The 12,862-nt window shown below is 45.2% G+C and overlaps 1 protein-coding gene across 1 annotated transcript in view; it reads left to right on the top strand.

Annotated features, from left to right (window-relative positions):
• Window positions 1-9,975, top strand: part of MYO1H (myosin IH) — a 749,175-nt gene extending 739,200 nt beyond the window's left edge. Inside the window, exon 31 of the mRNA XM_078666099.1 lies at window positions 9,822-9,975. Within this exon, the coding sequence (XP_078522225.1) occupies window positions 9,822-9,845 (24 nt within the window). The 3' untranslated portion in view covers window positions 9,846-9,975. The remainder of the gene's footprint in view (window positions 1-9,821) is intronic.
• The last annotated feature ends 2,887 nt before the right edge of the window (window positions 9,976-12,862 follow it).

Raw genomic sequence — 12,862 nt, 5'->3', positions numbered from 1 at the left:
ATTCAAAAGAAATTTCCCAAGATGGAGTTCAGACCCACCCTACATGTACTTCTTACACCAAACAAAACAGAAGCGAAAGGTTCTGCATACTATCCCTTCATCGGATATTCTTTCAACTCAAAAAAGAGCTGGATGTGTGTTGTGGATTATCAGAATGGGATTTCCAAAATCTAGTAGGAACTTCCTACAGTCTGCGATGGGAAAATTACACGTCAAATACGCAAATGCTCCCCTTCAGGTTGGAGTTCGATCCTCAGACCTTTTTCAGATTATTTCATTAGTTATCAAAGAATCTTTACCTACTCATATTTGATTGGATTGCTCATCACAGCTCACATGTCAAAGTAAAGCAGCATCTCCAAACCACAGTCTCCCTCCCATAAGATATGGGTCTACAAATCAACTTTCAAGCACCACTTCATGTTCCTTCATACCTAATAGGAAATCTGAACAACAAACAAGCAAAAGTGTTTCCTTTAGACGAGGGAGTGTGATCAATTTGAATAAAATGTAAAATGTGAATAAAGTGTAAAATGTTCATGATGATTTAGAAACTGCAGGCACAATAAATTTAAACTCTACTGGAGTCGATGAACTCATGCATTTTCATTGTCCCAAATTCAATTAGACGTGAGTCCTCTGAAACAATGTATTGAGGATCAAATGTCCCAGGAGAAGGAAAGTTGAAATGACTCCGTAGTGGCCACACAGTACCTTTCGCAGTGGACTTACTCTTTTCCAGAGGTTGCCTTTACTTCAGAAGCTTCCTGTTCAAAAAGTTGCCACTGACACCCCACTTGTGGGTGTCAAAAACGATCTAGGCAACTTGGTGGTCAAGGAAGAAAAGGCTGAATCACATCATGACCGCCCTGATTCCATCAGCGGTGGACGCTCCTCACACAGCTCCCTGCTCTACAGCACGCCTGGCTCCTTAGCGCTTCTACGCCTCCCGGTATCGTAGCGCTTCAAAACCAGAGGGGTCTCTGCTTGCCCAGATTGTAAACATCGCTAGATTGACTGCCTGGCTGAGCGAGTGATCCAAAGTGCGCGAGTGCTCCATAGTGCGCTTTAATAATTGTTTGCATAGTGCTGTTGTTACCATTGTGCTCGACTGTAGCGCTGCCACGTGTTTAGACATTGCTGTGTTGATACCCCAATCCAGGTTTCGTTTCACGTCCTGCGGCCATTTTGGTGTTATTATTGTGCCTCCCTGACCCAATCCCGGACCCGCTACCGCCTCCCAGCTGACCCGCCCTCCCACTGATACTATCGTCCGCCCTACCGCTCAGTGCGCTGTGACCGCCCTGATTCCATCAGCGGTGGACGCTCCTCACACAGCTCCCTGCTCTACAGCACGCCTGGCTCCTTAGCGCTTCTACGCCTCCCGGTATCGTAGCGCTTCAAAACCAGAGGGGTCTCTGCTTGCCCAGATTGTAAACATCGCTAGATTGACTGCCTGGCTGAGCGAGTGATCCAAAGTGCGCGAGTGCTCCATAGTGCGCTTTAATAATTGTTTGCATAGCGCTGTTGTTACCATTGTGCTCGACTGTAGCGCTGCCACGTGTTTAGACATTGCTGTGTTGATACCCCAATCCAGGTTTCGTTTCACGTCCTGCGGCCATTTTGGTGTTATTATTGTGCCTCCCTGACCCAATCCCCGACCCGCTACCGCCTCCCAGCTGACCCGCCCTCGCCCCTCCCCTACCACATATGACAGATGCATTTCCGCGCAGCGTTCACGCGCAGCGTTCACGCGCAGCGTTCGCGCCCCATGCGCGCCGAAGGTGCGCCAAAGGTAAGCCCGTCTACGCCCGTCCGCGCCTGGACCGCACCCAGCGCCAGACCCCCTGGCCCCCGCGGCACCCAGCACACTAGACACACATACGATTCCGCTACTCTCCTCGCCCTCAACGCCGGACGCACACCACAATGCTGCGAAGCCACCCCAGGACGTACCCACGGCCCATTCGCCTGCCTCTCCTGCAAGTTCAACTGCTTCAGAACCCTCACCAAATCCACCTCCTCCATACACAGCTCCGATTCTAACCGCCTGAAGTGCATCCTGCTTAACACCCGCTCGGTCCACAAACACGCTACCGAACTCTGGGACCTACTCGACACTACGTCACCGGACATCGCCTTCCTTACAGAAACATGGATGAACACATCATCAGCACCCGACATCGCCATAGCCATACCGGACGCTTACAAGATTATCCGCAAAGACCGCCCCATCCAAACAGGAGGAGGCATCGCCATCATCCATAGGAACACCATCAAAATCACGACCAGCTCCAACGACAATCTTGCAACCGCCGAACATCTCCACTTCCAGATCCACACCGACCCCAGGACTACACTTAGAGGCACCCTCATCTACAGGCCTCCAGGGCCCCGCACTCAATTCAGCGATGACATCTCCGACCTCGTCAGCCCACATGCCCTCGCCTCCGAGAACTACATTCTGTTGGGTGACCTCAACTTCCACCTTGAAAACAAACACGACTGCAACACCTCCACCCTTCTGGATAACCTGGCCAATCTCGGACTCAAACAACTTGTTGACACCCCCACTCATGTAGCCGGACACACGCTCGACCCTATCTTCACCTCCAGCAAGCACATCTCCTTCGATCGCACCACAGCTCTCCATTGGACGGACCACAGCTGTGTTCACTTCAGCTACAAAACCACCCTGAACCACAATCGCCCACAACCCATCCTCGGAGAAACTGGAACAAAATCACCTCCGACCAACTCCTCTCATCACTCAACCAAAATCCTCCCACCCTCTCATTAGACCCTAACCAAGCGGCCAATGATCTCAAGCAATGGATCACCCACAGTGCGGACGAATTAGCACCCCTGAAAAAACATCAGATCAAATCAGCCAGCAAAAAGGCTTCATGGTTCAATGATGACCTAAAAAAATCCAAGAAACTATGCCGCACCCTGGAGAAAACTTGGAGAAAAAACACAACCACCGACAACATGGCCACCCTCAAAGCAGCCACCCGCAACCACCACCAACTGATTCGATCACCAAGAAATCAGCATTCAAGGATCGTCTCGACAACAACACCCACAACAGCAAGGAACTTTTCAACATCGTCAAAGAATTCACCAACCCCACCGCAGCATCTAACGACATCACCCCTTCCCAAATCCTCTGCGACGCGTTATCCTCCTTCTTCTACAACAAAATCGCCGACATCCACAACAGCTTCGAGAACACTCCCAACGACCAACCCTCCCCACACCCCTCAGATCCCACTCCACCAACCAACTTCCTTAGCGCCTGGAACACAATAACCACTGAAGACACCATCCGCATAATGAACTCCATCCACTCTGGCTCACCAACCGACCCCTGCCCCCACCACATCTTCAACAAAGCTGACTCCATCATCGCACCCCATCTTCGTGATGTCATCAACTGCTCGTTCAACTCTGCCACCTTTCCAGAAAGCTGGAAACACGCCGAACTCAGCGCCCTCTTGAAGAAACCCACAGCAGACCCCTCTGAACTTAAAAACTACCGACCCATATCCCTCCTCCCATTCCCCGCCAAAGTCATTGAAAAAGCCGTCAACAGCCAGCTCGCCGCCTTCCTTGAATCCAACAACTCCCTCGACCCATCTCAATCAGGGTTTCGAGCCAAACACAGCACCGAAACCGCCCTCATCGCAGCGACTGACGACATCCGAACACTACTTGACAACGGAGAAACCGTGGCCCTCATTCTACTCGACCTCTCCGCCGCTTTCAACACGGTCTGCCACAGCACCCTCATACAACGCCTCAGCAACATCGGCATACAAGGAAAAGCCTTGGACTGGATCATCTCGTTCCTCGCCGGGAGAACTCAAAGAGTCCGACTTCCCCCATTCAACTCAGAAGCCACAGAAGTCATATGGGGAGTACCACAAGGGTCATCACTCAGTCCCACCCTCTTCAATGTTTACATGAGCCCACTCGCATCCATCGCACGCCAACACAACCTCAACATCATCTCTTATGCTGACGACACCCAATTAATCCTATCCCTCACCAAAGACCCGAACACCGTCAAAACCAATCTTCACGAAGGCATGAAAGAAGTAGCCGAATGGATGAAACAGAGCCGCCTAAAACTCAATTCAGACAAAACTGAAGTGCTCATCCTAGGATCCTCACCCTCTGCCTGGGACGACTCTTGGTGGCCCTCCGCTCTGGGCACAGCACCCACTCCCACAGACCACGCTCGTAACCTTGGCTTCATCCTAGACTCCTCTCTCTCGATGTACAGACAAGTTAATGCAGTCTCATCCTCCTGCTTCAACGTACTTCGCATCCTCAAAAAGATCTTCCGCTGGATCCCCCTCGAAACAAGAAAGACTGTGACCCACGCACTGGTCACGAGTCGGCTGGATTATGGTAACACTCTATACGCCGGAATCACAGCAAAATTACAGAAAAAACTCCAACGCATCCAAAATGCATCAGCGAGACTCATATTAGACGTCCCTCGCCGAGACCACATCACCGGACACCTAAAAGACCTCCACTGGCTTCCCGTCAACAAAAGAATCACGTTCCGTCTTCTCACCCACGCACACAAGGCCCTCTACAACCTAGGACCCGAATGCCTCAACACTCGACTATCCTTCTACAAACCCACCCGCCAACTAAGATCGTCCAATCAAGCCCTCGCCACAGTCCCGCGCATCCGAAAATCCACCATGGGTGGCAGATCCTTCTCCTTCCTGGCCGCCAAGACCTGGAACTCACTCCCCTCTCACCTCCGCCTTACTCAAAACCACATCTCATTCAGAAAAGAACTTAAAACTTGGCTATTCGACAAATAATGAACCCCTCCCCAAGCGCCTTGAGACCCTCTGGGTGAGTAGTGCGCTATATAAATGCTTGAACTTGAACTTGAACTATCTCTTACTGTAACTCACAGCAGTTCACCTAGATCTAAAGGGGTCATACTGTCTATGACGATGAACAGTTTTAATGTAGACAGACAATCACCACTATGCACTATCTGAAGAAAAGAAAAAGGGGGCACAAGGTCCAGGATGTGGAAACCAGGCTCTATTGCAATTCCCATTTGAAGGTCTGATCTAGGATCTTTCTTTAAACATTTCCTTCAATTCCACTGATAACACTAATCCTGTTAAATCCCTTAATCCTCTATGGTGATTTCAATGCAGCCAACAAGACCCTCAACAAGTGCTTGTTTCTTATATTTTTAAATGGAAAAGGTACTGCTTATGGTGTCAGCGATAGGGTCGGAACACCTGCCAAAAAGATGTTATATTGACGTTCTTGCTCCCCATTGCTTCAATTAAGGTGCAGTCTGTTTGATAAAATGTCACCTTGCAACTATAACAGTACATGCAAAGGAATCTCAACAAATACTGTTTGTCCAGAATCTAGTGATCAACAACGTCTTGAAGGCATTCATCCAGGCAGCATAGTGGTTCAGGGTTTGTGGTCAAGGAAAGGCTGAAGCAATCCATATAGTACAAACAAAAGGACACAGTAGCCAGGCAAAAACCGTAGCGCTCACGGTACAAAACCAGGGAAGGTAAAGGAATTTAACAAATAAAAGGTGCTCAAGAACAAGAGTTGGATACCAAACAACCCCAAATATAACCCACAGCCCAAGGTTAAAGTAATACAAGACAATTGTCCTGAGTACTCAGTGTTCCACAAGAAATTAAACATCCAATTTTGGAGTTGTTAGGTATCTGTAGTCTTTAGTTCGGACTACCAATTCTTTCTTTCACACTTTTGTTTCCGTACATCAATCTGATATGTAATGTTATGTTATGTTATTAACATTTATATTGTGCATGGCTACTCAAGAGGGTCCCGGCGCGGAAGCCAAATGAAAACGATGTATACACCAATAATGCACTTGGCACAGCCCACAAGCATTATATCATATGGCATTTAAGCCTCTGACACCATCAGGGATGAATTGTAGTAAATAGTATATCTGTTTCCTTATGTTGCGTTAATCAGGTACAGTCAACATGTAAATACCATAGTACATTATGTCATCACACCAGCGTATATGAATCGCAGAGGCTTAACGCTGCCTTATAAATAAGGCACCCTTTCACGCTATGCTTAGCGTCAAAGGGGTGGGCAACGCGGTGTTGCGGCGGTCGTTCCGCTGCAACACCCATTCATTTTGAGGCTGCCCCATATTTACAAAAGTGGCGTAAATATAGGGCAGCGCCAAAATTAAGACCAGGGAAAATCTGGTCTTAACAGGGCACAACGAGGTGAAATGCTTTATTTCTCTTCGTTTTTGCTGTTTTAATGTGTGCTGCATTGTGCAGCACACATAAAAACAGCAAAACGCCATGCATGATTGTTTATGTACAGGAAAGTGTCCTTTCCTGCACAAAAACAATCATCTTAAAAATGACGAGTTGAAACTGTGCTGCACAAAGCCGCGCACATACAAGTTACAAATCACCATTTAAGATTGTTTATGTGCAGGAAGGCACACTTTCCTGCACATAAACAATCATTCCCCACAACGTAGGCACCCTTGGACTATTCTGCAAGGGTGCCTACATTGGCGCTAAGCAGTTGAAATTAGCGCAAGCACAGGGGGAAACTCGGGGCTGCCCCATATTGTAAATACGATGCAGCCCTGCATTTCAGAAGTGGTGGAGCGCAGCGTTAAGCCAAGAAGGCTAACGCCACATTCCGTCACTTCATTGTAAATATGCCCCAAATTTCTTGTGGAACTCTGAGTGCTCCAGAAAATTGTCTTGCAATCTATATATCTCCAAAGGCTTATCTACTGTCTATGACTACAGACAGAGTTTTAATTCAGACAGACAGTCACAACTATGCACCATCTACAAAAAACGAGGAAGAACAAGGTCCATACCCCTACCTCTGGAGGCACAGAGTATTAGGACATGTGTTCTTGCCAGGAACCTGTTAATATAGGCAGTCTATCTCCCAGGGATAGAAAATTGTCAAGCAGATATTTTCAACAGGATCATTTTGGAAAATCACAATTGGGCCTTAGATGACAATGTTCCTTTAAAAGACTTCCAAGAGTGGTGTTTTCCATAAATAGACAAATTCACCACATTTTAGAACACCAAAGGCCAGATGTAGGTAATCCTATTTTACCGATTCTAAAATACCGAATTTTACCAATTCGGTATTTCAGAATCGGTAAATGGGATGTAGCTAATTATTCGGTAAATTTTACAGAATCGGTAGGATTCGGTATTACCGATTCGGTATTTACCGAATCGGTATTTACCGATTCGGTAAATACCGAATCAGTAATAGGGGGACCATGTTCAACGGTGGCAGGGTGTCACATTGACACCCTGTTGCACCCCTGAATAGAGCATGGGTGCACATGTGGCACACATACATGCCCTATGGTCATGTATGTCTGCCATATGGCACAGTAAAAAAAGCACAAAATTGATTTTTATTAAGGTTTTTGATATTTACCACCAACCTTTATTTGGTGGTAAATACCGAATCCTTAACGGTGCAATGCACTCATTTGAGTGCTCCCTACATTTCGGATTCTGTAATTTACCGATTCGGTATTTTAAGGAATCGGTAATTTACCGATTCCTTAAATTACCGATTCAGTAAATTACCGAATCTGAAATGTAGCCACCTACATCCCAAATGCCCAATACCGGTCGGTAACGGCCGAAATTCGGTAATTTCGACCGTTACAGACCGGTATTGGCCCAGCTACATCTGGCCCCAAATGCCCAAACGTCATGTTTAGGCTATGGAAACCAGGCTCTCTCGCAATTCCCTGTTGATGATCTGATCTGGGAAATTTCTTTACACTTTTTCTCACAATTCCACTGATACCATCAGTCCTGTTGACGCTTCCTGAGGAACAATGATCCTCATTGCTCTCCTATTGCCAATTAAGTGGTAGTTTTTGGGCCTTTTTTTCAAATGTTACTAAAATCACAAATGAAGCTTCCATGAACACTGAACCTGTCAACCAGACACTATGGCTAGCTGTTGAAATTAGCGCCAGCACAGGGGGAAACTCGGGGCTGCCCCATATTGTAAATACGATGCAGCCCTGCATTTCATCAGTAGGATTCGGTATTACCGATTCGGTATTTATCGAATCGGTATTTACCGATTCGGTAAATACCGAATCAGTAATAGGGGGACCATGTTCAAGGGTGGCAGGGTGTCACATTGACACCCTGTTGCACCCCTGAATAGTGCATGGATGCACAAGTGGCACACATACATGCCCTAAGGGCATGTATGTCTGCCATATGGCACAGTAAAAAAAGCACAAAATTGCTTTTTATTAAGGTTTTTGATATTTACCACCAACCTTTATTTGGTGGTAAATACCGAATCCTTAACTGTGCAATGCACTCATTTGAGTGCTCCCTACATTTCGGATTCGGTAATTTACCGATTGGGTATTTTAAGGAATCGGTCATTTACCAATTCCTTAAATTACCGATTCAGTAAATTACCGAATCTGAAATGTAGCCACCTACATCCCAAATGCCCAATACCGGTCGGTAATGGCCGAAATTCGGTAATTTTGGCCGCTACCGACCGGTATTGGGCCACCTACATCTGGCCCCAAATGCCCAAACGACATGTCTAGGCAATGGAAACCAGGCTCTCTCGCAATTCCCTTTTGATGATCTGATCTGGGAAATTTCTTTACACTTTTTCTCACAATTCCACTGATACCATCAGTCCGGTTGACGCATCCTGAGGAACAATGATCCTCATTGCTCTCCTATTGCCAATTAAGTGGTAGTTTTTGGGCCTTTTTTTCAAATGTTGCTAAAATCACAAATGAAGCTTCCATGAAAACTAAACCTGTCAACCAGACACTATGGTTAGCTGTTCCACCCTGATGTCCTTGAATTTGGCATCATGGTTCTTGAGTTCAGGCTATAGCTAGAGCTAAGATGAAGTTTGTTTTGATAAAATGACACCTTGCAATTATAACAGTGTATCGAAAGGGTCCTCACCTATTGAAAACCACATTTACCATGGTCCCAGTGATTAAAGACTTCCTGGAGAGCACAAAGAAGTGATTTCCTATCAGGACACCTTCACCCACACAGAAATTAAAATTGGTACTCTTCAATTTGATGTCTCCTTCAGTGAGCACATACACATGGCTTTATTGCATCATCTTTTGTGGAAGAAAGCCATTATAGTTGCTATCATAGTAGCATGTAGAGCTAGTGATCTGCAGGCCTTTTCAGCTACTGAACCCTATACAGTTTTCTACACAAAGGGTATTGATCTGAAATTGCCCTACTTTTTGCCAAAGGTGGTTTCACAATTTTGTATCAATCTGTCCATTACTTTACCAGTCTTCTTCAGAAGCGCTGCCACTTGTATCTGCTTGTTTTTAGTCGTGTTTTCCTTTCCTCGTGTCCACGTAGCAGTTGACAGGTGATGCAATGTAGTGTTGTGAAGGGTATTTGCTTCTATTGAAAAATGTGGTACATTCACAAAAGTTCTGAAAACTGCCTTTGTAGGGGTGCTTAGGTACACTAGACTTTTCACACTCTAATTTATCTATGGATTTCAAGTATTCTGGGGGCCCAACACACACAATAGGACATTATTCTAACTTTAATGACTTTAATAAAGATCTCTACAATGCAGAACCAGGACTGTAAGCAACCATTTCTTATTTTTCACACTGACAAATCTCATACATTGTGAAAGGAAACATGTACCATGCACAACTTGTCAATAATAATGAAGACCATTAACATTTTAAACATTGTGATTTCATTGTCTATTCTTTGTTGAAGGTATCAGTCAAAATAAAGTCGTGACAGAGACTAGAAGATCTTATGAGGTGGGAAGGCATCTGCTCAACAAACGACCAGGAATATCAGCTGAAGCACAAAGCATACACATTGTTTGATATTGTCCAATCCAAGGAATATCAGAGACGTGCTTCCTCTCAAGTCATTTTGCCAGAATACCCAGAGGATTGGTATACAACTAAGAAGGTTGTCTTCTGATCATTGTTAATGAAATACAGTCAGCAGGTTAAGACTACTTCATGGGACCAACAACAGCTCACAGCTTTTTTTATGAATCTTAAGTAAATGTCATCTTTAGAAAAATATCATTGGCCATTTTGCAATGATTAGATCTGCTAAAAGTAATCTGTGAATAAAGTACATGTCAAAACTAAATAAAAAACATAGTGAGGAAATGTGACATTTAAACTTTCATCCCATGCAGGCACAGTTTTGGGTTTCCTGATGTAAACTCTCTGCTACAGTTATTAGCATGCAAGTCATGTTCATTACAGTACTCTGCTTGGTTATACACTGTGAAGACCAGTTATTTGTTGAGGTCGTTATTTTTTGCTATAGTTTGCTGCAGCAAGCTTCCTCCATGCAAACCCCAGAATTACAAAGTCATTATTTGTGTGCTTTCCATCTGTCAATGACAAAAAAAAGATGTGGGCAGATTATGTTTCCCAAGTCCATGAATGCCAATAAGCTCTAAAAGTCCCAAAAATGCGCCTATTTTTATGTCAATGCAAAAGTAGAAACTGTTGTCTATTGGGGAACTAAATATTTTTTCAGTTGTAGATTGTTAATGGTGATGTATTAAATAAAAGTCACAACGCCATAGTATATGACCCACTGTAGGTCGGATGTCGCAGAGGATAATCCACAAGGGTCCGAGGCTTTGCCTTGCTATACTTGGCTCACAAAGCCACAGTTTTATGCTGTTCTTTCGTTGTGTTTGAAATACGTTTGTCAAAGTATGCCGCTGGGTACTTCTGACAAAGTACCAGAGGTGTGGCATTAGCTTTCCCAGTGCAGCTGCTAGAATATTGACTACATGCATGTTGTACTGCTAAGTACTGTAGCGGAAAACCAAAATATTGACAAGGGAAGCACCTATAGGTAAGATGTACTATTCTTAACTCCCTGAAGATGAAGGGCCCGATTCACAGAATGAACTTAAGACTAAATCCTAAACTTACTACTATTTGGTATTCACAGAATGCACTTACTACTTTCGGGATTCACAGAGTGAACTTACTACTTTCGGGATTCACAGAATAAACTTACTACTTTCGGTATTCACAGAATTGATTTAAGACTACTAACTCTAAGTCTGAACTCGGGCCAGAAATTCCAGCGCAGAGGCGGAGCTTCCGGCCTGGAGGCGGAGCTTCTGGCCTGGAGGCGGAGCTTGCGGCTTGGAGGCGGAGCTTCCGGCTCGGAGGTGGGGATTTTAGCCATGGCTGAAATCTCCACCTCTGGGCCGCAAGCTCTGACTCCGGGACGGAAGCTCTGCCTCTGGGCCGGAAGCTCCGCCCCCAAGCCAGAAGCTCCGCCTCCAGGCCGGAAGCTCCAGCCCGAGTTCGGACTTAGAGTTAGTAGTCTTAAATCAATTCTGTGAATACCGAAAGTAGTAAGTTTATTCTGTGAATCCCGAAAGTAGTAAGTTCACTCTGTGAATCCCGAAAGTAGTAAGTGCATTCTGTGAATACCAAATAGTAGTACGTTTAGGATTTAGTCTTAAGTTCATTCTGTGAATCGGGCCCGTAGATACCAGCAAGAATGGGACACAATGCTATGACCAAGTATAACAGGAAGCCCCATACATCCTTTGACACTGGCGCATAATTTAGCAGTTCCATTGGATAGCACCCTCTCCCAGGAAGCCCAGTTTATGAATGTGGTATACGTTCTAAAAAAGATTCTCCACTTCAATATGTTCTCTTTGCATATGTCAATAAGTGACACTATCATTCTATCATGTTTTGAGTGCACTAATTCCATCTATCTTGAATCTCCAAACGTATTCTTACATCAACTGCTACTTGCTCAAAATGCTGCCCCACAACTGCGTCCTAAAACAGAAGATCACATATGTTGCATGTACTGTGATCTCTATTCTATCTACCAAATCGATCTTGGTAACCTTTAAGACCTTATCAATTGTTCACGAAGTCCTACACCTCAGATCACCCTCCTTCCTTCTCTATACATGTTCCTTCTAGCAACGATCAAGCTCTCAGATTGGCAAAGCACTTTTTGCTCACCACCATCAGGACCAGTACAGTCACTTGTGAATATCGTGCCATTTCTACAGCAGCTCCCAATCTGGGCAACTATCTCCCTTTGAGTCTGTGGGCAGAAACAAATCTATGCTTTAGATACATTCTTCAAACACAGCTTTTTATTAATAGTGTATCTTCTGGGCTTTTTCCCCAGAGTCCTGTTAGGTTTTAATGTTGTGGCATCTATGTACAAGCGCTCTACAAATAATTTATAAAAATTGCATATTAAGTACTTGGTGTTAAGTATAGTAAACTTATACCTAACAATATGTGTTTAACAGTCAATCTTTTTGCCTTCTCTTTTTTTGCTACAATCTTTTTGTAGCACAGTATTTAGGTATTGACACGGAGTTTGGATTGCAACAGTAATGTCTTTTGAGTTGACCCCTTGTTTTGCTAACCTCAAAATTGCAAGCTTGCCAGAGATTCCCGGCAAGGCTAAAAATGTTCCACCCATCTGTAGTGTAAATGTTGAGTTGTATGAAGATAGTTGTGTGAGAAAGAACACTACTAAATCACATTTCTGGTCTACACAGAGGTAACATTTCATAGCCAGTACAAGGTCAGTGGCAGGCCCGGACTGGCCATTGCGGGCACCGGGCAATCCCCTGGTGCGCCGCAAGGGTGGGGGCCGGTTTTTTGGCCCTGGGGGCCGTTTTTCTTACAGGGCCGTTTTTGCAGCATAGCTGCAAAATCGGCCCTGTAACAAAATCGGGCGAAAACCGGCCCTGGTAAAGAGCTCAGTCGGACTCCCAG

Source organism: Lissotriton helveticus, chromosome 11 (assembly GCF_964261635.1).
Source record: "Lissotriton helveticus chromosome 11, aLisHel1.1, whole genome shotgun sequence".
Classification (NCBI taxonomy): Eukaryota; Metazoa; Chordata; class Amphibia; order Caudata; family Salamandridae; genus Lissotriton; species Lissotriton helveticus.
Note: the sequence above shows the minus strand (reverse complement) of the source record. Positions and strands in the feature narration are given on the sequence as shown.